Below are 27573 nucleotides of genomic sequence, written 5' to 3'. Positions count from 1 at the left end.
TTTAATACATTTAATATTTGAAAAATATGTCTTGTACATTTTTTGAATTTATTACATTTTGATAATGTAATTAATATATAAATTTTATTACAATAGTTATGTATTTGTTAAATTATGATCTAATAACACTTTGACAATCTTGACAAAAACTGTTTAAATGCTTATTAAAAAGATATTTGCCTAAGATACATTTAACTTTGACTGATAAATTTCTGTGTATAATGTGATTGAGTAAGAATAGAAGGACGAGTATAGTTTGTCTAAGGATATTGAATTTTATATACTTAAAAATGGTTTCCTACGATGTTAAACTTTTCATTTTACTACTACAAAATGGAAACCCAAAGACTTCGTAACTAAATAATATAACTTTTTGTTTAAACTTGGTTCTGAGATTGCTCGACGTGACTTTAGCGTTTACCTCTAAAAATGTGTTTGTTTTAATGCCACTCCTAGTAAAACAATTTGACTCGAAGAATATTATTAAATTTATTTGATATCAGTCAAGTCGTTTTCGACATCTAAATTTCTTTTGATGACTTATTTGTCACTGTTTCTGCTGAACAAGTTTTCAAAACTACTTATATAATGTATATTTCAATTAAGTTAGAAGTTAAAACCAAAAATGTGTACTTAAGTACTTAAAACTTACAAGAATTACTCTAAAGAGATGTCCACAAAACTATTTTCATGATTTGATCATTTTTTTTTTAAAGATTTAGCTTGTTTAAGTTAAAAATGTTAAAATTGGCGAAAAACACTGTTTTCTGGCAGTTTTTTAAACTGTAGTCCCAAATATTTTCTTTGTTTATATGTTTCAATGCCTTAGATTTTAAACGTGGCAGTTATGTATTTACTTATTCGTAATGAAAAATTTACATCATAATAATCATATTTCTTTTATCGTAAATGTGTACTTAAGTTCAATTATCATCGTTTATATAATATTTTGTATTTAATGTTTGTTACAGGTAATACATATGTGTTATTCAGTATTGTCGGTGATGATAAAAAAAAATAGAAAAACATCACTATAAAAAATAAGCGTGTTCTAAATTTCAGTTTTTGTCTAGATTGTAGTTTAATTTATTTAATATACATAATTAGAACGTTAGTACAAAATATATTGTATGCTTAACCATTAAATAAATGTTTAGTGAGCTGTAGAGGGTTGTAAATTATGTACTTTATTTATTTATTTATATTTAATATTTATAGCACTAATAATCTGCAGTAAGAAAATAAAAATAAAATTGATTTTTACAATAAAACATATTTCAATGAATATACAAATGGTGTTTTACAGACAAATTTACATCTAGGAATGCTCAAAAATTATCCACTTTAAACTCAAAACGTTAAAAACGTAATATGAGTCATATCTGTAATAACCGCTGAATAATAAATAAATAAATAAATATATATATATATTATTCAGTTAAAACTTTAAAGAGTTGTATACAGAAATAAGCCGGTCGACACAAGTATTTAGTGGGTAATAGTATCGTTGTAGTTAGCAACATTATATTATGCAGAGATAGTTGATAGCCAAGTGTGTTTAATTTTTATAACCCATGCACGAGCCGTGTTATTGTTGACCCAGCACTAAGCACACGATTCGGCCCGTGCAGACGGAACGGCATACTATATTAAATAGTCGGAGCTCCACCGTCGTATAATTACTAGCTCATTGTATATCAGTAACAATAACCATTTAACATATATTATCAAATAACTGTAGTGTAACGACATACATAATATAATATAAACATTTCAATTCAAATGCATTAGAAACTTGTTTAAATTAATTAATAACAAATTATTATTAACCTACTTAACGAGTCGACTACATATATTACAATTCCTAACATTCCGAGGTTTACATTGTTACAAATACAAGCAAGTTGGACAGACTTCCGATAAACTCGACCTTGGTAAGACTACCCAATGAATCCGTGGCCACCGGAATTAACCGGATTTACAAAGTCCACTGCTGCTACCGTTGATTCACCGCCTGTTTTTACATTATTGATGTGATAGGCTCAATTTGGGTTCATTGTGTTATACCGGTGTTTTTTATTTATTCATTAAGTCTTGTCAAAGAAAGGTTATGTCAATAAACGAGGTTATTATCTTACAAATTAAACTTAACGTCATTACATTTTTAGGGAAGACACTATATTATAATTATGCAAGAGGTATCGTGTAATTTGTATGTTTTTTAAAGGCGTTGTATTAAATAATAAATAAACAAACCTAGTTTCTCAAATATTCATAAACTATTAAGTACCATATTTTAAAAGGATTAAAGTAAATAATACTTTCGTGACTATTGAACGTTCATTTTATATTCTAATATTCATTTGATGTGTTAAGAATGACAGTTTATGGTAAATGCCTTGGACCTACAATACATTATAACGTTGCATTTTCTAAAAAAAAATCGCTTAAATTAATAGTTAGTCGTAGATTTTAATATTGTTCCATCGAATGACCGAAAAGCAAAATTATGGATACTACTAAAACTCGATAGATACATAAGTATTTTTCATCTAATTGGAGAATTAAAATTAATCCAGATAAATCTGTGTACGTTCCCTTCACACTAAAAAAATCTGTTCCACCCCCTCCCCAATTCCAAGGAATACTTATTCCAATATCCTCGGAAGTCAAATATCTTGGTGTCACACTCGACAAACGATTAACTTGGGGCTCCCACATTAAATCTAAAAGAAAAATTCTCAACAGCAGACTCCATTTACTACGTCCAATCCTCAAATCAAAATTACCTTTCCACAATAAAATTATTATATACAAATCCCTATTAAGGCCTATTTGGGCATATGCAATCCAAATTTGGGGATGTGCAAAACCATCCCAACTTCGTACCTTACAAGCTTTCCAATCTATCACTCTACGTATTATCTCTTCTGCCCCATGGTATGTATCAAACTGCACACTTCAAAATGACTTTAAAATAGAACCAATAAACTACTTAGCCATAAAACACTACAAAAAATTTCATTCCAAATTACACACTCATTCTAACCCTTTAATATCTCAACTTGCTTCTAATTCACTCCCCGGAAATCCACCTCGCCGACTCCGAAGACATTGGTGTCGAGATCTGTTAATACAATAATTCAAATTAATCTAATTAAAAATAATTAGAACAAAAATCACGTTGGGTTCTATTACTGGATAGCCTCCCTCCTCATATCAAATCACCGTTTCTATTTGTTTATTTTTTTTTCCCTCTCTCTGTATATATAACAATGTAACTTATACATATGCCTTGCAGCATAGATTGTAAATACTCTTTAATAAATAAAAAAAAAAATAAAAAAAAAAAAGTAAAGTATTTTTCATTAGCTTAACTGATTTTAATGTACAAAATTTTCAATATCTATTTAAGTTTAGATGCATAACTGTGAAGTCAGTAGTCTAAAAATAATGTGTTGATCGACTTTCATTACACCCATCCAAATATCATCAGTATTTACGATTCACTAAGTTAAGAAAACTACAAAACAAACAAAAATTCAGTAAAGTTATTCTCCTAAACAAGTTTCATTTCATCAAAGATGTCTGCGTTTTGCATTTGTAACGCTCCGCATAACGGTCTCCTTAGGTCAATCGATAAAAGAAATCTACCTGCGTATTAGTTTTAATAATTAAAAGAATTTTGCAAACATCCCTGACGTTGACTATACAAAATGTATCATTAATATGTAATAGCAATTAACATGACCTACCAGTCCTAATATATCAAACAAATATTGGAATAACAAATGAACCTATAATAGTCCCTTAGAATGTTAGATATTTCATTTAATACCGTTTCTTCTATATCGCACAAGGTGACGTACGTACGTTTGTTGTATGCTCTGTGGTAGTGATGGTGTTTTACATTCCATAGTAAGTACATTAATTGTAATAACGGTGCAATGTTGGTCAAAAAGTGTAAACACGGTTTAGCCTTGATACTTTTTTGGGAACATTAACGAATATGTAATATTTCGTACCCGTCTACTCATAAACCGTGTGTAATCTAACTGCTTACGTCTTATACTTCCTTATTTGCAGAAAGACTCTATATACTTTGCACAGTAGATAAATTAATAGTTAGTCGTAGATTTTATTATTGATCGATCGAATAACCGAAAAACAAAATTTTCGATACATACATAAGTGTTTTTCGTTAGCTCAAATGGTATTAATTTCGTATAAAAGGTTAAAATCTATTTCAATGCGTTAGTTATTAGTCTAAAAAGTATGTATCGAGATGCTTTAATTACATCCATCCAAATATAATCACTATTTACTATTCACTTAGTTAAAAAAAACTACAAAATAAACAAAAATGCAGTGACATTATTGACCTAAACAAGTTTCGTTTCATTAAAAATGACTGCGTTTTACATTTTTCACGCTCCACTAGGCAAACGTTCCCCTTAGGTCAATCAATAAAATAAATCTACGTGAATACGAGTAATTAATAGTTAAAACAATTTTTCAGAAAACCATGACGTTGACTAAACCTAATGTATCATTAATGTATAATAGCATTTAACATGAACTACCAGTTACTAACACATCGAACAAATATTGGAATAACAAATGAACCTATAATAGTCGCCTAGAGTATTACCTATTTCATTTAACACAGTTTCTTCGTTGTTGCACAAGCTGGCGTACCTACGTTTGTTGTATGCCTTGTGGTAGTGACGGTGTCTTACATTCCATAGTAAGTGAGTTGCTATTAAGATATATCGTAACAATAATTGTAATAACGTTGCAGAGTTGGTTTAAAAGTGTAAACACGGTTTTTTCCTACGATGTTTTTCGATTACAGCTTCTACTTTTAATTTTAACTTTGATGTGGAGCTCTGAACGTATCTTTTTTATAGTCAAAAATTAAATTTAAGAGGACGCCAACCGTCCATATTAAGGTGTAAAGTATAGGCAATTATTTACAAAATATTAACTTGAAGGTTAATCTGTGATGTGTAACTATGAGTTCAGAAGTTAGGCCTCTTTTTTAGTAGTTACATTATTTTTTAGACTACCATAGCATCCTTGACAGCGATTTAAAAAAAAAAAATTCGGTTGAGTTGACTTTTACGTGGATTAATTTTCCTTAGGCTTCTTATTATATAGTTAAGGAATAAAATTCATACATATTATTTATGACAAAATTATCTGTGTTCCATTATCCGTATTTTACGATACACCTAATACAACCAACGTTATAACATTTTTAAAAAAAGTAATTTATTAATTATTTAATTATTCATTAACTGGTTAAAATATTTTAAAAAAGGCGATGGTAGAGCACAGTAAATGTTGTTATCTATATTATGCGAAGATTTGTTTTCTTAGTTTTGATTACAGCCTTAGTAAAATTAATCCGCGCAAGGCGAGTTTTTTGAAGAAAATAACGGGTGTGTGGCGCCCCTTTAACGTAAATTAAAATTTGAATGGATGCTGGTTTTTGTGTAGAACAAACAATAAAAATTTAAAATCCAAGAAAAATATCGGAAACCCTTTTCCCTAGAACGTTTAAAACTTCTATCTATTTCCTATAGTAAATATTTTTTTATTTTTACGCAGTCATTCAATATGACTGTGAATGACTCTAACACTTTAACAGTTTTCTCTTAGTATATTTCTACAAAAATTCAACACAACCGAGTTGAATTTCTGTAGTCACGTCTTAACATGTTTTTTTAAGGAAAACAAATAGTTAATAAAACAACACGACTTCAAACAAAATTAAATTAATTAAAGTTATTTATACTTCAATACATTATATACCATCTACAGTTTCACAACGAAGAGCTGATAATGTGATTTTATCACTTTCTGAGAAAATAACGCAGACCTGTGACTGTATTACTATTTATTAGCTAATACTAGCATGGGCATTTTTGTCTCATAAATGTTAAAACTATAACATAATAAAATAATTATAACTTATGGAAAATAGGTGATTTTCAAAAGTTGTCATGAAGGAAACAAACGGACAGCATAATATGATCAACATTAAACTGCTAAACCTGTTTGGTTTGAATCAACTATTGAGCAAAAACAGTAGCAAAATTTACGGGTACAGAATAGTTACAACTATAGTGATAATTAGCATTGTGCTATCTTCGTCAGTGTTACTGATTAATTTGTACGGGCTCTACTACTGGCATAACAACACAGCTCATATAATTATTCAAATAGTCGGTCTAGAAAACTTTTTATTCGGAAATTACAAAGTTTACACCATAATGAAAAACTCGAGAATAATCGAAAAATACATGAAAGTAGGTAAATTCAATTTCATGGGATGCAGTTCAAACAGCGGCGATGATCTATTGAAGCGTTACCGGAAATTATCTCTAAGGGCGACCGAGATATATTGCGTAATTATTTTGTTGGCTTTTTGCTGTTGGATAATAACTCCGCTGATGTTAAGTGATGAAACAAATTATTTGCAACTACAAAACTACGACGGTACATTCAGCAGTTACCGTTACAACGCATTCAACTTTTTTTTTCTGGTTTCCAGTAATGTTTATAATAATAATTTTGGTTTATTTTATATGATCGAAATTATCCTTAGTTGGGTATACACATATACTACGATAATTTTCGACGTTTTATTAATTTCAATGTGCATGTCGCTGGCAGGCCAACTAAATAAAATCGCATTAGCTTACAAAATGCTTAAACTGAACGAAGATACGTACGGAAGTAAGTGTAATATTTTATTAAAATATGAGTTATGTAATAAACATTTACGTAGGATAAATATGACTGGACTGCGTTTCCACAATGGATAATACTCGTTTTCTTTAAAATACAACTCTCTATATAGTTAACTTTCTAAGACTTTTATAATTTTAAAAATATAGTAAAAAAGTAAACTAAAAAGATAAATAAAAGAATGTTTGCATGGATCTGTTAAATGTTTTTATATAGGTATTACATAATATATTTTAACAGCTTGCGTACGAATCCGCACACCACGGGATAAATTTTTATATTTATGTATCTAAGTTGGCTAGTAAGCATATCAAGTTTCTGGCTAATATTTTAGTGTTTTCATAATATCTGGCCCAAAACAGTTTATAGAGAATTTGGCCCCTTAAATATTTGAATTTATTATTCATTTTTATTTTGAACGTTGTGAATACAACATATATGCCCCCACCCCCATTTCCAACCCCATCCCTCATCTCTAATCTCCTATCTCTTACCCACTATCTTTTATATCCTATCACATAAATGGAACATCCCCATCCCCATTCCACCCCCATCTCCATTCCCACCCTCATAAGAAGGACATATAAGGATATAAGGATATAGAAGGATATATGTAAGGATAAGTTTTCGATATCGGTGTCGGTGTCGATTTTTCCGGTTGTGTTCCAAAGTAAAAACCATATCTTTTATTTCTTTCCCTTATCTCTTATATCTCTTATCAGGTAAATCAACTGATTTTTTCGTTATGATAACTGGTGTCGATTGCTGATGTCAATTTTTCAGTTCATGTGCCAAAGCAAAGACATAAAAACTTGGCCTAAAGATTTACTTGGCTTGGCTTAAAGTTATTTTACTAAGAAAGGTATTGCATATTATTTTTTAACAGTTTGCGTACGAGTCCGCAACACCACAGTATACATTTTTATGTCTCGTTCTGCGGAGCACCGTCCGCTTCTTTTTTTTCGCCTCGATTCTGAAGCCTTGATACCATTCGAAATATTTTTCGTTGCTAACCCAAAATAAACACTTGTTTTGTCACAATAGTAACCACGGTACTCAAATGGTAGTTTATGATTAATTTTATGTTGTGGTCAAAAGTATTTTAGTAGTTTTTTAATAATTTGCCTTAATCGATTTATTAGCAAAACGTTTACTTGGCTAGTTATTTTGAATCAATTCATTAACCATTAATTTAAATTTGTTCGTTGTGAAAACAACACATAACAAAAAAATTCATCCCTTTCCATCCTCAACCTCGACCTCATCCTTATCCTTATGACCAACCCCAACCCCATTTCCATCCCATCCTTCTTCTCTAACTCTCACCTCCTATCTCTCACCCCTAACTCTCATCCCCTACCTTTCACCCCCTATCTCCTTCCCTTATCTCTCTTATCTCATCAGATAAATCGGCTGTTATTTTTCGTTATGATAAGCGGTGTTGGTGTCGGTATCGGTGACGATTTTCCATGTGTGTGCCATAGCAAAGACATAAAAATGTCAAAATTAAAAATAATTTTACTAAAAGAACAATTTACCTACCAATTGTAGCACATTTCATTTAAAATGCCAATTATTTTGAAAAAGACCGAAAATTAATTACAATTTTAAATAATGTTAAACATCTTTAATTTTTTACTAAAAAGAAAAGCGTGAGCCCTATTCAATAAAGTCCCTCAGAAATTTATCAGATAATGTTTTATATAGTAAGTTTTTTTGTAATTTAAATTTCGTTCAATATTAGTGCGTGAAACATATATTTCATAATACTTAACGCAATGAATTTGGACTTCGTTGAATCAGGTTAATATAATACACGCCATAATATTTTGCTTATTAAGAAAACAAGTTTATCTGAACAATATTATTGCGTACTTATATTCTAAGAAGAATATTATTATTAATTGATATTTCAACACAACTACTTGAACATATCATCCTCATACACTTCATCATCACCAATTTGTATTGCCAAACTTTCTCTCGCAAAAACTGATAAACCATATTATAATATAAGTCTATACTTATACAACAATTATTTATGTTTGAAAGCCAAACTTCTTTAAACATTTTTAATTCATTAATTTTTTTTATTTTATATAGACGATAATTCTTCACCTGATCGTGTGTTACAAGATTTCAAATCAATTATATCTGTTCACGCGAGAGTCATAATGTAATTATAAATTGAAACTATTTTATTTATATAGGGTATTTACACAATCTGTAATAAAAAGTAGAAGAAACATAGTATGATGTGTATAAATAATACTAAATATTAATAACACCAATAACTAATATATTATTAACATTGTTTTAATTATTTCAAATTTAGCATTGCTTGTATTTTTGTATAGAGAAATGAGTAGTTTTTATGAAATGGTACGACCAATTGTGCTCACCCAAATTGCAATCGTTTCAAATACTTTGGTGTTCCTAACGTTTGTTATGACGTTGGTAAGAAAAATCTGTTGTAGAAAGTAATTAAAGGTACTAATTAAATCTTTGCATTGTACTTTCAGAACGCAAGAAATGGTGAACAAGAAGATTTTTTGCAGACGACTAAGTTATTTAGCGCAATTCCCATGGTTTTACTTGAACTTTTTTTGCCTTGCTACTTATTTGGGAACATTAACGAATATGTAATATTTCGTACCCCTCTACTCATATTTCGTGTGTATTTTAACTGTTTATGTTTGATACTTCCATATTTGCAGAAAGACTCTATAAACTTTGCGTTGTACAGTAGTAACTGGACAGATTCGAACATCGATGTCAAAAGATTAATTGTATTAACAATGGCAATGAATAATGCTCACCAATTAAAAATAAAAGTGACGCCCAACAAGATAGTAAATATGGAAATATTTGCCAATGTATGTATATGATTTATATTTATTTTCTTATCAAATGAACATCAATACACAATAATAACTAGAGTTGAAGTTAAAATAGAAGTACAATGGATTTAGAGCATAAGTGGGGTTGCAGCACAGTGGGTCGAGGTATAGTGGGAACGGGGTCACAGGTTTATAGGAAATTTAAAACTAATAGTTAGTGTTTCAAATCAGTAGATTCAAAATCAAGCATATTATAAATCAGCCCAGTAAGAAAGTATTAAAGCGATTTGCATTGTTAGCATCAAAACGTTTATTTGAAAGCAATTTTATCACTTTTATTTATAATAATGCCTGTAGACCTGTGACTTCTTCGTCCCACTAATAATTGATCTCATTATACCTCGACCTCACTGTACTGACTTACTCGGATAAAATCACTTGAAAATAAACGCTATGATGCTTATTTGTAAACACTGCACCTCACTTTAATACTTTCTAAGTATACTTGATTTGGACTCTACTGGTTTGGAAATATTAACTATTGATTCGTTTAATATGGTATGGATACATAATGTGAGTTTAAACTCCTGAACATATTTAACTAAAACCAATAGCATCGCTTCTCCGCATCAAAGCTAAAATAACAACAAAAATTCGGGTAGGGTTATGAAAAACTTTTAAACTAAATAAAATTATAACATTATAGTACAGAAATAAGTTTCTTAGGACGATGGTAGAGGTATACATATTGAATCGCATAAATATATTTTATATTTTCAAATCGTTTAGATTTTAAACATGACAGTTATGTATTTACTTATATAAAATGAAAATTTACTAGAATCACTCTAAAGAGATGTCGACAAAACTATTTTCATGATTTGGTCATTTTTTTTGAAGATTTAACGTGTTTAGTTAAAATAATATACAAAATCGGCGAAAAACACTGTTTTCCGGTAGTATAAAAAAACTGTAGTCCCAAATATTTTCTTCGTTTATATGTTTCAATGCCTTAGATTTTAAACGTTGCAGTTATGTATTTATCTATTTGTAATGAAAAATTGACTACATAATAATTATATTTCTTTTATCATAAATGTGTACTTAAATTCAATTATCGTCGTTTATTTAATATTTTGTATTTATTGTTTGTTACAGGTAATTCATATGTGTTATTCAGTATTGTCGGTGATGATAAAGAAAAATAAAAAAACATCACTTTAAAAAATAAGCGTATTCTAAATTTCAGTTAGTTTTTGTCTAGATTGTTTCTTAATTTATTCAATATAGATAATTAGAACGTTAGTACAAAATATATTGTATGCTTAACCATTAATAAAATGTTTAGTGTACTCTAGAGGGTTGTAGATTACGTACTTTAATTATTTATTTAAACTTAATAACTATTGCACGAATAATGTATAATATACTAGCTACCCTTGTACCCGTCTTCACACGAGTTAAGAAACACACATAAATCATAGTACTCATAAATTGTTAGGTTATTATTAGTTTATATTAATAAAATTTAATTATGCGCTAATTGGTGCACGAAATTTATTGGTTAATCTGTCTTTTGCAAACACAAATAGATTTTATGGTTTCCATGGGAGAAACATGGATTTTTCAAGTCGAAGCCGAAAATGGACATTGTTTGTCTTTGAGACTTATATATGGTCATCGCGAAAGCCAACCGAATAGGAAATTGAAGTCTTTTGAATGGTATTGGAGATTACGACGATATCACTGGAATATGTAACCAGAAAATTTAAAAACAATTTATATTTTATAAAAAATTTAATGTTAATTAAGAGAATTTAAGCGAAATATTATTAAAATATGTTACATAATACTTACTAGGAATAGTTGCTAATTTTATAAGAGTTTTTCCCCTTTTTGACATGATTAAATATTTAAATCGTTAAATATTTCGCACAAAAATTACAATGAATAGGACAGTATGTACGGTTATACACCCCATGGCAATTGTTATGATAATAAATAATATTATGACAAGAACTAATGAAAATGATAATAAAAAAAATTGCTTTTAGTACAGTACATGCACATGGCCAAAATTGACCTGTGTTCTTTCGCCTAAACATCCTTCAATTTATTTATTTATTAAAGATTAAAATGTATTTGAACTTAAGTCATAAATATTCAAAATGTAAAATTATATCAAACATTTGAAATATAATTAAAAGTATGTTTTTTTCTTACATATAATTTATTCTTAAAAATGTATTAAAATGTACGAAAAAAGTTGAAAAATGGTATTAAAAAGGATAACGTTAAAACGAAGAGCACACTGATTTTTTTTTTTTTTAATATTAATCATTTGTTATTATTCAACTAATGTCAATAGACGATAATAATTTTTTATTCTCACATCTGGTACACCGTAAATGAAAACACAACATAATAGTTATCAAAGTTCTTTCAATATTTAAAAAAAAAATGTACATAAGAGCATAAAAGCGTATAGAGCTTACAATAACTTACTATAGCTAACAACATGTTAGCGTGACAGCTTTTATTTAAATCCGTTCGAATAAAAATTTATTTGTAATTATGATTATTTTGATTTTTGGAAACATATGATCTTAATACCTATCAATGATCTATGCTATAATTATAAAATCGAACGTTGTACTATGATATAGTTTGCGATTAGTCGATAAGAAACACAACTTGTTGATGAAACATGGGGTCGAGAGTAGGCAATTTAGCTACACAAAAGAATTGCGTTCTTCATTAGGTGTTTCATCACGTTATTTTTTCAGTTTTTATACACTTACACAAGTCGTTCAATTATTGAATAAATGGTATTTTTGACAGCTAAGCACTTAGTTATAACAAATTTAAATGAATAAACTAGACTTAATATCACTAGTCAACAACATTTTACTTTTTGTGTGTAACATGAAAACTAATATAATTTGTCTTGTTGCCCGACAGGAAAGCCAAAATAATATTCATATAATTTCACCACAGGTATTACGAAATTTGTCAGGGTCATTTTTAGTCTTTCTTGACATTATTCAAGAATCACTTAACTTGACAAATATAAAATACAACCATTTTACAGGAAAACAATACCCTTTAAATAAAAAAATTAATCCAAAACGATAAACATTAAATTGTACTGGTAGTAGCTGTAACATAAAATCTAGACCTGATCGAATCAGAACAAATATAGTTTTATAACAATATTTTTAAAATCACACATTCGGAACACTTGACGGCCAAAACTATTTAAAACATAAGGAAAAATATGTTCACATTTCTTTTCTGTATGGGATTAAAAAATACAAATAACAATACAGGGTGATCCAAATTTTTTCTATTCTTTATGGTTCGTAATTTACTTTTCAATACCGTGAGCATTTTTAACTTCTTCTCTTATATGTTCAGCGATTAGTGACTTCGTTTTTCTAAATGGGACCAACTATTATTAACTCGATACATGTGTAGTATACAATTAAATTTCAGTTTAGCCGTTTGAATTTTTAATTTTCTTCTAACGGTTGGTTACTTATTACGTTATAAATATTTAAAATTTCGATCAATATTCATTGGGGTTTTCAACACAGGTAACATGTTACTTCCTATTAAATAATATTATCAACCCCTTCGTAAAACCGATAACCAGACATTATTAACACTCCTTCCTTTTTTTTATTATTTATAATACGTGGAAAGGCGGTTCTTAACCTAGCTATGGTCGGAAACCTTGACCGTTTATACACGCCTGCTCAATTATTCACATATCTTAACAGTAGACAATACTTTTTCACATATCTTATCAGTAGACAATACTTGCAACGAAATTCTTTAATCCCCATATTTTGACGGTATGGTTATGATTTAACAATAACCAAAAATGAACAAAAAAAAGGGCGTGCAGCGTGACTTAATAAAACATAAACAATAATAATATTGATTTATACTTGGTATCTTATAGGAGTTAAAAGATGTAGGCTAGGAATAATTATAAAATGTATTTTGCTTTAGATGAAGATGTATTATAATTATTGTTTCTTTCCACTTGGAATCTTCGAAGAGTAATATAAACTCATAAAAACATTTTTTATTAGCAATATATTATTAAAATTTTTAAAACGGTAGGCTTTTTTACTTGAAAGTCATTCCATAATATGTAAAACTGATTACTAGAATTGAGTAAGATGTGATATTTTGCGAAATTTGTTGATATGTAGCTTTTCATGTAAACTAAAAAATTATTATATTTTGTGTTTGATTATAATTTTTATTATAGTAGTTCAAATGTCAAGCTTTTAGTTATTTTATAGATTTTTATCTATCTTCTGCATTTTATATGCATTATGGAAATTTTATGGTGAAATATAAAATGAAACTAAAACTTGGTGCTTGACTATTATTCGTTAATAATATATCTAATATTTTCTTTAAAATATTAATGGTTGATGAACAAAGGCATATGACTAACATTTGGTTAACCAACAACAAATCTACCTTTGTTCCTCATTTTTCAATATCTAAGCGCTCACACACATTATAGTATGGTAATGACTTTCTTAGCACTGTGATACAGTGATACATATTGAATAGCCTAAATATATTTTATAAGTTCCAATGGTTTATATTTTAAATGTATCGGTTTTGTATTTACTTGATAATAATTATATGTATGTCAACATAAATGTGTACTATTCTAAAAAATTGCTTAAATTAATAGTTAGTCGTAGATTTTATTATTGATCGATCGAATGACCGAAAAACAAAATTGTCGAATCTACTAAAACTCGATACATACATAAGTCTTTTTCGTTAGCTCAAATGGTTTTAATTTTGTATAAAAGGTTAACAATCTATTTCAATGCATTAGTAAAAAAAAAATGAATTACTTATTAGTCTAAAAAGTATGTATCGAGATGCTTTAATTACATCCATTCAAATATAATTACTATTTACTATTCACTTAGTTAAAAAAAACTACAAAATAAACAAAAATGCAGTGACATTATTGACCTAAACAAGTTTCGTTTCATTAAAAATGACTGCGTTTTACATTTTTCACGCTCCACTAGGCAAACGTTCCCCTTAGGTCAATCAATAAAATAAATCTACGTGAATACGAGTAATTAATAGTTAAAACAATTTTTCAGAAAACCATGACGTTGACTAAACCTAATGTATCATTAATGTATAATAGCATTTAACATGAACTACCAGTCACTAACACATCGAACAAATATTGGAATAACAAATGAACCTATAATAGTCATCTAAAATATTACCTATTTCATTTAACACAGTTTCTTCATTGTCGCACAAGCTGACGTACCTACGTTTGTTGTATGCTCTGAGCTAGTGACGGTGTTTTACATCACAGTAGTGAGTGAGTTTCTATTAAAATATAATAACATGAATTGTAATATCGTTGTAGAGTTGGTCAAAAAAGTTTAAACACGGTTTTTCGATAAAAGCTTCTACTTATAGATTTAACTTTGATGTGGAGCTCTGAATATTTTTTTTATATTCAAATCACATTAAAACTTGTATGGGATGCTCTTTTTTGTGTAGTACTAACAATACAAATTAACAAACCAAGAAAAATATCAGAAATCCTTTTTTCTAGAACATCTGAAACTACTATCTATTTCCTATTTATAATTTTTATTTTTACGCAGTTATTCAATAAGACTGTTGATCACTTTAACCATTTTCTATTAGTCGATTTCGACAAAATTTTAACACAACCGATTGGAATTTCTGTTGTAACGTCTAATCACGATTGTTCAAGTAAAACTAATAGCGAATGATGATCAAAAAAAAGGACAATTCCGTTTAAAATGGGACATTTGGTCCCCTAATATGACTGTTAATCACTTTAACTGTTATCTCTTAGTATATTTCCAGAAAATAGCTGTAAATGACCCTATTACTTTTTACAAAACTTTTGAGCAAAAACAGTAGCAAAATATATGGGTACAGAACAGTTACAGCTATACTGACAATCAGCATGGTGTTTTCGTCGTCAGTGTTACTGATTAATTTGTAGGGGCTTTACTACTGGCAAAACAATACGTTTCGTAATATCGCCTGTCTAGAAAACTATTTATTTGGATGTTACAAGGCTTTTGCGTAACTGCTTTGTGGGCTTCTTTTAGTTGGATGATAACTCCGTTGATACTGAGCAATGAAACAAATTATATGCAACTACAAAACACCGATGGTACATACAACAGTTACCGTTAAAACTCAATGAACTTGTTTTTTCCGCTTTCCAGCAATGCTTATAATAATTAGTTTGTTTTATTTTATATGGTCAAAATTATCCTTAGTAGGGTATACACATATACTACGATAATTTTCGACGTTTTATTAATTTCAATGTGCATGGCGCTGGCAGGCTAACTGAATAAAACTGCGTTAGCTTACAGGATGCTTTAACTGAACAAAGACACGTATGGAAGTAATAGTAAGCAGTTATTAAAATACAAATTATGTAATAAACATTCACGTAGGATACATATGAGTGTATTGCGTTCGGACAATAGTTAACACTCTAAGCCCCAAATTAAAAATGCCCCCCAAGTATTATTTTTTACCTAATAAATTGTATAAATCAGTGATACATAAAACTAAACAATGACTAAATTAAATCCTTGTGTTAATTTCGTTTATTTAAAATAGAACCCACTGTTTAGTATATCTTCTAAGATTTTTATAATTCATTAATATATTTAGTATATTATGGAACGTTTAATATATTTTAAAATGCAGTCAATTTTTAAGACAATAAATGTTATCGCGGAACATCACAAATAGTTTTACACATTAAGAGAAAAAATACAATTATCATATTTAAAAAAAATAGTGTTTTTCTGCAGATTGATATGGTATATTTATTTAATATGAACAAATTAATGGAATACAATTCAAATCGAAAATTATTTATGTAAGATTTAAAACCTAAAACTTGAAATGTCTTATTTATCCACACTCATCCTCCTTAGCATACCTTGTCTTCACTACACACATTCTCTCTCCAGATTCTGCTCTGTTCAGTTTTCTTGACTACTGCCAAACATTGCTGGTCTCACTACCGTCCTATTATATTCAATCTTAGGCATTCAACTGTCACACTAAACATTTGACACTCTCCTCTACTTCATCCATCCACAAATTATTTTACTTTTCACGCCTTCCTTATAACCACAATTTTTTTGTACTTATTACTAGTATATGTAATTATCAGTTGTAGTGTGTTAATCACTTAATTTATAAGTGCTGTGTTTATTATTCAAAAACTAAACTTCCACTAGCAATAACTCGTATAACATAATATAATAGTGTATTAATACAACAATTATTTACGTTTAAAAGATTGACTTCTTTAAAATTTTAACATGTTTATGTTTTATCGCTGGGGGTCATTCTCAAAATGTATCCAAAACGTAACGCTGGATGTTACTCTGACGTCACACTCAGCGGCTGCGGAAAAGGAAGGGGGAGGTTGGAGATACTAGATTAAAGATAAAATAGAGATAATATATTAAAGATAATAGATTAGAACTAAAATGTCACCCGTGGTTGCGGACTTGTACGCAAGCTGTTGTAAAGGGATGGTAATGGGGATGGGGATGAGGATATATTTAAGGCTATAAGGATTTAGGGATAAATAAGGATAGTCGTCTAAACTAATTGTAATTGCGTTTCTTTTTCGTATATGTCTGCTACGGTGGTCCTGGTTCTAACTTGAATGAATGGTTAAATTGATTCAAAATAACTAACCGAGTGAATGTTACCAATAAATCGATTTAGGCCAAATATTAAAAAACTTCTAAAAAACTTTTGGCTTACAAAAAAAATTTAAAAAATCAGAAAATCAGAAAATTAGAAATGTAGATATAATTAAATTGGCATTTACTCAGCCATAAGACATATACATGTATCTATGTATCCGCTTGTAGTGTGGATACTTTGAATTATTTAACTCACTTTTTTACTATTTTAATTCATTTATTTTCTGATTTTATATAGACGATGGAAAATCTAACTCTTCGCCTGATCGTGTGTTACAAGATTTTAAATCAATTATATCTGATCACGCGAGAGTCATAATGCAATTATAAATCGAAACTATTTTATTTATATAAGGTATTTACACAAGCTGTAATAGAAAGTAGAAGAGACATTGTGTGATGTGTATAAATAATAATGATATTGTATGTACCTAAATGTAATCAGTTACTATTCAATACAATTTACCATAATAAACATGAAAATCTTAATGTTGAAATCAAACTAACACTAACAGCTAATATATATTTAACATTGTTTTAATTATTTAAAAATTAGAATTGTTTGTATTTTTGTATAGAAAAATGAGTAGTTTTTTTGAAATGGTACGCCCAATTGTGCTCACCCAAATCGCAATCGCTTCAAATACTTTGGTGTTCCTAACGTTCGTTATGACATTGGTAAGAAAAGTATATTTAGAAAGTAAATAAAGCTATTAATTAAATAATTGCATTGTACTTTCAGAACGCAAGAAATGGAGAACAAGGAGATATTTTGCAGACGATTAAGATATTTAGCACAATTCCCTTGTTTTTACTTCAACTTTATTTGCCTTGCTACTTATTTGGGAACATTAACGAATATGTAATATTTCGTACCCTACTTATCTTGTGGATTAATAATGCATTGTGAGCTACCCTGAACGTTTCAGCCGGATAGCTAATCGGGAAGTGCTCGAAATATGAATTGCAAGATTCCACCCGGAACGACAAACAAGATTGTGAGTTCATAAAAACGTTATAATAAAAATAAAATTAATTTTCACAATAAAATATATTTCAATGAGAGTATATATGGTGTTTCACAGACAAATTTACACCTAGGAATACTCAACAAGTATCTACTTTAAACTCAAAACGTTAAAAATGTAATATGAGTCGTTTCTGTAACAAGCGCTGAATAATAAATAAATAAATCCCTGGCCACCGGAATTCACAGCGGCCATATCAAACGTTGTTTGATACTTTCGAAACCGTTACTTCTCTTTAAACATTAATATAACGTATAAATGTAAAATATACAGATATGAGATTTAGAATTGTAAGAAAACACCACTGCACAATGATTATGTGAATTCCAATTTAGGTAGTTTTAGATACTTCAATCTATATCGAGATCCTACTACAGTTTTCGCTTCAACTCAATAGAACACCAGCTGATATTGACGATAGTATTATATCTGTTCTGAATGATTGTTTTTGGAGATCACCTTTTTCGATAAGTTATATTATTTTATTGTAATATTATTTTAACACTCAAATAACAAAAACGCTAGCACTAATATTTACTAATTAAAAATAATATACTGGTCTGTGAGAGTAATAATTATGATCGATTCGATGCGAAACTATAGATGGTAGATAGCATTAAATATAAATTTATTTATTGACAGTAAAAATAATAGTGATAATTTTATCAGTTTTAACGGAAAAACATTATTATTCTTGAATTGGCTGTGTTAAAATTATGAGTAAATTTACTAAGAGAAAAATCTACCTTATCTACTAAACATTTAGGCATCTATTGTCTTTTCTAATAATTCCTCATCATTGTTACCAATAGGCAGTATCGTTATCGACAATAATATGAAATTTGATTCATTTACCTGTTGATTCATTAGTTCAAAGTAACCCCAAAAATTTGTAATTTTATAAAACTGTTAAAAATTGTTCATGATATGAGGCCATTCTAGATCTAAAGTCTGTCTAATTTTCAGATCACAAGGCCTAAATCCGCCATATATCGGTTTAGCGGTCTTATATGATACCGTGAAAACAGACACAAAATCAGATAACAAAAACACATCACTGTAAAAGCAATACCATCTATAAATAAGTTATCATCGAACTCTACTGAATAACAATGGTATTAAAATGTTTTGTTAATATTTTTCAGAAACGACTTACTTAGTGTAGGATGTACAAAACAGTCAAACGCACAGAGCATACAACAACTTGTGTGGCTATGGAGAAACGGTACTACATTAATATAACATTATATTAAACATGATACACGAAACGATTTATAAAGTCCACTGCTGCTACCGTTGATTCTCCGCCTGCTCTTACATTATTGATGTGATAGGCCCAATTCGGGTTCATTGTGTTATGCCGTTGTTTTTTATTTATTCATTAAGTCTTGCCGAAGAAAGGTTATGTCAATAAACGAGGTTACTACCAAACAAATCAAAACTTAACGTGAACTCATATTTTTAGAGCAGTCACTATATTATTATAATTATGCAAGAGGTATTGTAAAATATGTATGTTTCGGCGTTGTATTGAATAATAAATAAACAAACCGAGTTTCTTAAATATTCATAATCTAGAACCATAGTGTTTAAAAAAATTAAAGGAATTTATACTTTCGTGACTATTACACGTTCATTTGATATTCCAATATTCGCTTGATGTGTTAAGAATGACAGTCAGTGTCATCGCTAGGGGAGGACAAATGGTACATATGTACAGGGCCCCGCAATACCGGCACTGATGACAGTTCATGTTAAATGCTTTGGATCAACAATGCATTATGTATAAACAATGTTGGGGTTTTCTGATAAATCACTTTAATTAGCAGTTAGTTGTAGATTTTATTATTTATCGGTCGGATGACCGAGAAAAGCTGAGAAATCAATAGTTTAAAAATTATGTGTTGATCTACTTTTATTACATCTATCCAACTATCATCAGTATTTCCTATTCACCAAGTGAAAACAAACTACAAAATAAAATAAAAATTCAGTAATATTATTCACTCAAACAAGTTTCATATCATCAAAGTTGGGCCACACGCTACATTTGTCTACTACCTGTCAACCAATCGCCAAACCATCGTCAACAACCAACAGGAATTAGATAGGGTTCCACAAACTAACTACACAATAAATATCCACTCGCTATCTTCAGAGCTCTCTCTCGGCGCCGCAACTCAAGCACTGAAACTCGAGGCATGCCTTGGCAATCTCAGGCACAGTCAACTTCAACTTTAACTATATCGAAAGACCGGCTAACAGTCAAAACATCGGATGTTTAAGGGGGGAGAACCAACAATCAAACCGGAATATTTGCTTAAGGCAGTAAAACACTTTTGACAACCCCTCCGGTATCGCGGTAAAACACCAATTGTCCTCCCCCAACCAAAGCAAAATATACCTAGCAAACAGTCGCGAACATGTCTATTTTCATACGGATCTTGGAACTTTCCTATCAGACTCCCAGTTCTTATACATAACGTAACCGCGGCTACACAAGATAGTTTTTCCTTTTTGACATATTTGTATCATTGTTTTGGCACATATCACGGACAAATCAAGAATTTTTTTCATTTCTTATCATAACAAAAATATCAGCTCATTTATCGGATAAGATAAGAAAGAAAAGAGATTAGAGATAAGGAATATGAGATAAGAGAGATCAGAGATAAAAGATATGAGATATGTCTTATGGGGATGGGGATGGAATGGTGATGAAGATGGCGATGGAGGTGGGGATGGGTGTAGGGATGGAGATGGTGATGTTAAATTTTTTTAATTATGTGTTGTTTTCACAATGAGAAAACTTGAATGAATGGTTAAATTTTTTCAAAATAACCAAGTGAATGTTTAGCCGATAAATCGATTAGGGCCATTTATTAAAAAACTACCAAAAATTTATTGGCCGCAATTTAAATTTAATCATCACCTACCTTTCGAGTACCGTAGTTGCCATTGTTACAAACCAAGTGTTTATTTCGGGTTAGCAACGAAACATATTTCAAGTGATATCAAGGCGTACGACATAAAAATGTATAATATGTAATACGGAACACCTAGGTGAAAACCTGTAATAGCGCTTAACTAACATTAAAAAAAAAACAAAGCATGTAGAGTTGGTTGGGTAAGTTGTTTTTTATAAAGAATATTATCTCTTTATATTATTATTATAATATTATCATGTTACCGTCTCCTGTTATCTCTTACCGCGGCCGCCTCGAACCGGATCAGATCACTACCCCGACGAATGCATGCATGAATAGGATTACATGAACTACAATACCCCCTGCCTCGCTTTGGCTTCTCAGGCAACAATATTATATATTCTATTTTTATTTTTTGTTATTCTCGTGTTAGTGGAGAATATTTTAAAAGGGCGTACCACGGACCAAAAATTGTGTTAAATTAAATATTTATTTTTATTATATTCCCTTGTCTCTTTTTTTATTTGACGTGCGATCCGCTAACGGGTCCTTGTCACGGTTCCTTAAGTTCAGCCAATAAAATAAATCTACCTGTATACGATAAATTAATAATTAAAACAGTTTCTTAGAAAACCCTAACGTTGACTATACTGTATACATAATGTATTATTGGTGCAATAGCATTTAACATGCACTCCAATTCCTAAAACGCCAAACGAATATTGGAATATCAAAATGAACGTATATAAGTCACCTAGAATGATAGCTATTTCATTTAATACCGTTTCTTCGTTGTCGCACAAGCTGACGTACCTACGTTTATTGTATGCTCTGTGTTGATGGTGTTTTACATCCCATAGTAAGTGAGTTGCTATTAAGATATATAATAACATTAATTGTAATTACGTTGCAGAGTTGGTTTAAAAGTGTTAACACGGTTTTTCCCTACGATGTTTTTCGATTACAGCTTCTACTTTTAATTTTAACTTTGATGTGGAGCATCAAAGGTTTAAGGTGTAAAGTGTAGGCAATTATTTACAATATCTTAACTTAAAGGTTAAACTGTGATGTGTAACTATGAGTTCAGAAGTTAGGACTCTTTTTTAGTAGTTACATTATTTTTCAGACTAGCATAGCATCCTTGACAGCGATTTAAAAAAAAAAATTCGGTTGAGTTGACTTTTACGCGGATTAATTTTCCTCAGACTTCATATTATATAGTTAAGAAATCAAATTCATACAAATACATTCATATTATTTATGACAAAATTGTCTGTGTTCCATTATCCGTATTTTACGATATACCTAATACAACCAACGTTATAACATTTTTAAAAAAGTCAAAATAGTAATTTCTTAATTATCTAATAATTCATTAACTAGTTGAAATATTAAAAAAAGAGCCATGATGAAACACAGACAATGTTGTTGTCTATATTATGTGCAGATTTGGTTTCTTATTTTATTTTTACGCAGTCATTCAATATGACTGTAAATGACCCTAACACTTAAACAGTTTTCTCTCAGTATATTTCTACAAAAATTCAACACAACCGAATCGAATTTCTGTAGTCACGTCATAATATGTTTTTTAAGGCAAACAAATAGTTAATAAAATAACACAGCTACAAACAAAATTAAATTAACTAAAGTTATTTATACTTTATTACACTTTATATCATCTATATTTTCACATCGTAGAGCTAATATTCCCTACGCGGTTAATTAGCTAATATTAGTAGTTGCTTTTTTGTCTTATAATTGTTAAAACTATAACATAATAAAATAATTTATTAAAAAAAGGTGATCTTCAAAAACCGTCATGATGGAAACCAACGGCCTGCATAATATGATCAACATAAAACTGTTAAATCTGTTTGGTTTGAGTCAACTTTTAAGCAAAACCAGTAGCAAAATTTACCGGTACAGAATAGTTACGACTATAGTGATAATTAGCATGGTTCTCTCTTCGTCAGTGTTACTGATTAATTTATATGGGCTTTACTACTGGTATAACAATACAGCTCATATATTTATTCAAATCGTCGGTCTAGAAAACTTTTTATTTGGAAATTACAAAGCTCTCACCGTAATGAAAAACTCGAGAACAATCGAAAAGTATATGAAAGTAGGTAAATTCAATTTCATGAGATGCAATTCAAACAGCGGCGATGATCTGTTAAAGCATTACCGGAAATTATCTCTAAGAGCGACCGAGATATATTGCGTAATTACATTGTTGGCTTATTTCTGTTGGATGATAACTCCATTGATGATTAGTGATGAAACAAATTATTTACAATTACAAAACAACGACGGTACATTCAGCAGTTACCGTTACAACGCATTCAACTTTTATTTTCCGGTTTCCAGTAATGCTTATAATAATTATTTTGTTATATTTCATATAATCGAAAGTATCATTGGTTGCGTGTACGTATATACTACAGTAATTTTCGATGTCTTATTCATTTCAATGTGCATGGCACTGACAGGCCAACTGAATAAAATCGTAATAGCTTACAAAATGCTTAAACTGAAAGAGGACACGTACGGAAGTAAGTGTGATATTTTATTAAAATAAAAATCATGTATTAAATATTCATGTATGCTAAATATGAATGTAGTGCGTTCGGACAACAGTTAACAATCTAAGTCCCAAATTAAAAATGCCACACAATTATTTTTTGGAAACATTTTTCATAGTTTCTTTCTGCAGATCGATTTTTCTATGTTTATTTAATATAACTGATTAATGAAATACAATTCTAATAAAAAATGATTTATGGAAGATCTACAACCTATAACATGAAATTTTGGTTTTTATATTCATCACACCTAACATATGGCACAATCCTCTTCATATTTTCCTTACACTCCCTACTCCATAGAGCTCGATCTTCTACATCTCTTTTAATTACCTCAGCTATACCTCACATAACTCTCTATTACGTCTACGGTCTAACTATTTCAACCTGTTATTTTTGTATTTTCCCTAAAATTGATGCAACTTCTAGAGGCCCCCTTATGTATTTATTTCTTATACTGTCCACTCAAGTCCCTCCACTCATTCACCTTAGCATCCTTATCTCTACTACAATCATTCTCTGTTTTGTATTTTTGACTCCTTCCCTAAATTTTAACCCATATAACATTGCTAAATTCACTACCGTCCTATAAAATTTACCTTTCATTCTAATAGGCATCCTCCTGTCTTACAAAACATCTGATGCTTTCCTCAACTTCATCTATCCACAATTTATCCTATTTTTCACGTCCTTCTCCTAGCCACCTTATTATTGTATTACCGAACCTAAGTACTTAAACATATCAACCTGACACAATTCATCATTACCCATCTGCATTATCTATGTTGCCCTATAATTTTTTCCAAAATTTGACACAGCTCCAACCAAAACTTCTTCTTGTAAAATTGAATCAAAAATCACTTAATTTATTTGTGTTGTGTTTATTATTCAAATACCAATCTTCCACTCGCAATTACTCGTATACTATATAATAGTGTACATTAATACAACAATTATTTATGTTTGAAAGCTTGGCTTCTTCAAAATGTTTTAATTCATTAATTTTTTTATATTATATAGACAATGGAAAATCTAATTCTTCACCTGATCGTGTGTTACAAGATTTCAAATCAATTATATCTGATCATGCAAGAGTTTTAATGTAATTATAAATTGTACTGTTTTATTTATACCTATAAGGTATTTTTACAGTCTGTATTAGTTAGTGAAAGAAACACAATTTAATGTGTATAAATGATAAATATGGAATGTAATCAGTTATTGCAAGCCTGCCAGCCTGCCAGACTACTATAAATGTAGTTCACATGCAAGGTTGAAATCAAATTAACACTAATAACTAAAATATTGTGAAAATTGTTTTAATTATTTAAAATTTAGCATTGTTTGTATTTATACATAGAGAAATGAGAAGTTTTAACAAAATAGTACGACCAATTGTGCTCACCCAAATTGCTATCGCTTCAAATACTTTGGTGTTCTTAACGTTCCTTATGACGTTGGTAAAAATAGTCTGTTCTAGAAAATAATTAAAGGTACTAATTAAATCTTTGCATTGTACTTTCAGAACACAAGAAGTGGTGAACAAGAAGATTTTTTGCAGACGATTAAAATATTTAGCGCCATTCCTTTGTTTATATTTCAACTTTATTTGCCTTGCTACTTTTTTGGGAACATTAACGAATATGTAATATTTCGTACCCGTCTACTCATAATCCGTGTGTAATCTAACTGATTATGTCTTAGACTTGTTTACTTGCAGAAAAACTCTATTAACTTTGCACTGTACAGTAGTAACTGGACAGATTCGAACATCGATGTCAAAAGATTAATTGTATTAACAATGGCAATGAATAATGCTCACCAAATGAAGATGAAAGTGACGCCCAACAAGATAGTAAACATGGAAATATTTGCTAATGTTTGTATATGATTTGTATTTATTATCGTATAATATGAACATCAATATAAAATAATAACTAGAGTCGAAGTTTAAAAGGAATTACAGTGGAATCGGGGCATAGTAGGGACGCACTATAGTAGGGTTGGAGCAAAGTGTGGTCGGGGTATAGTGTGCACGGGGTGATCAAAGGTTTACAGGCATTATTAAATCTGATAGTATTTTCAAACGAGTTTGACACAGCCCGTGTTACATATTACATACTACTGATGAACCGCGACACTTTACCGCCACCATCCGTCCGGTTAATGCTGGCTCGATCTATCCGGATACTTCGGTGAATTGTGAATCCGTTTTATTGATTTATTAATAAATTTTTCTTAGATATTGTGTGGTCGAAATATATTGTGTTCGACCTCAGCGCCGAATTGAACTTATTTATTTAACACCCACCCGTGAATTGCACCGACAATACGATCGCGTGCAGTTGGGCGCGAATTAAGCACAGTATAAATCAGCCCAATAAGAAAGTAATTATGTGAGTTTATAAATAGCATCAAAACGTTTATATGAAAGCGACTTTATCACTTTTATATTTTTAAAGAATTCCTGTAGTCCTGTGACTTCTCTGTCCAACTTTGATTTGATCCCCATTATGCTTTGACCTCACTGTACTGGCCTACTCAGATAAAACCACTTAAAAATAAACGCTATGATGCTTATTTGTAAACACTGCACCTCACTTTAATACTTTCTTACTGTGCTTGATTTGGACTCTAATGGTTTGAAAATATTAACTACTAATTCGTTTAATATACATAATATGAGTTTTAACTCCTGAACATATTTTAACTAAAACCAATAGCATCTCTGCTCCACATCAAAGCCAAAATAACAACAAAAATTCAGGTAGAGTTATGGAAAACTTTTAAACTAAATAAAATTATAACATTATAGTATAGCAATACGTTTCTTTGAACGATGATAGAGGGATACATATTGATCGCCTAAATATATTTTATATGTTCAAATCGTTTAGATTTTAAATGTATCAGTTTTGTATTTACTTATTCGTAATGAACAATTTACTTGATAATAATTATATATCTGTTATCATGAATGTATACCAAGTTTAAATATCATTATTTATATAATATTTTTTCTTTAATGTATGTTACAGGTAATACATATGTGTTATTCAGTATTGTCGGTGTTGATAAAGAAAAATAGAAAATCATCGCTATAAAAAAATAAGTGTATTCTAAATTGCAATTAGTTTTTGTTTAGATTGTAGATAAATTTATTCAATATACATAATTAGAACGTTAATACGATATATATTGTATGCTTAACTATTAATAAAATGTTTAATGAGCTGTGAAGGGTTGTGGAAAATTTGGAAAATTTATCAATATAAAATTCTTATTAGGTTCAGTGAATAAACGTTAGTAAGTTGTATACAGAAATAACCTAGTTGACACAACGATTTAGTGGGTATTATGCAGAGATTATTGATAGCCACGTGTATTTTACAGCATACTTTTTACTTAGTTAATAGTTACTGTTTAGGATTTTATGGATGTAATTAAAGCAGTTTACTACATCATTTTTGATCTAATGACTACTCAGTTCTGAATCGAAGTTAAATGAATTGTCTAATATTTTGTAAAAATTCATAATTAAAACCAGTCGAACTAACGGAAAAGACTTATGTATTTAGTTCTAGTTTTAGTAATATCGACACTTTTATTTTCTTAAACAATCAATAATAATTCGAGAA

At 29.7% G+C, this 27573-nt stretch overlaps 1 protein-coding gene across 1 annotated transcript; it reads left to right on the top strand.

The window, feature by feature from the left end:
- Positions 1–6662: 6662 nt before the first annotated feature.
- Positions 6663–9644, top strand: LOC126845875 (odorant receptor 94a-like). The gene is made up of 5 exons (XM_050584863.1): positions 6663–6744; positions 8860–8932; positions 9114–9213; positions 9279–9398; positions 9474–9644. The coding sequence occupies exons 1-5, from the start codon at positions 6663–6665 to the stop codon at positions 9642–9644; spliced, it is 546 nt and encodes a 181-aa protein (XP_050440820.1).
- The last annotated feature ends 17929 nt before the right edge of the window (positions 9645–27573 follow it).

The sequence above is a fragment of the Adelges cooleyi genome, unplaced genomic scaffold, assembly GCF_023614345.1.
Source record: "Adelges cooleyi isolate 19-005CV unplaced genomic scaffold, UGA_ACOO_1.1 ACOO_flye_CR_arks_rails_tigmint_CR_PRNA_8, whole genome shotgun sequence".
Lineage (NCBI taxonomy): Eukaryota > Metazoa > Arthropoda > Insecta > Hemiptera > Adelgidae > Adelges > Adelges cooleyi.
The sequence above is the reverse complement of the archived record's forward strand: the minus strand, read 5'-3'. Positions and strand labels throughout refer to the sequence as shown.

Bases quoted from the DNA above. Each gene is read 5' to 3' on its own strand.
- LOC126845875 (XM_050584863.1), top strand. From the start codon at position 6,663: ATGTGCATGTCGCTGGCAGGCCAACTAAATAAAATCGCATTAGCTTAC. The intron at 8,933-9,113 runs GTAATTATAAAT...ATTTTTGTATAG, and splicing joins GTTCACGCGAGAGTCATAAT to AGAAATGAGTAGTTTTTATG. The intron at 9,399-9,473 runs GTAATATTTCGT...CCATATTTGCAG, and splicing joins TTGGGAACATTAACGAATAT to AAAGACTCTATAAACTTTGC.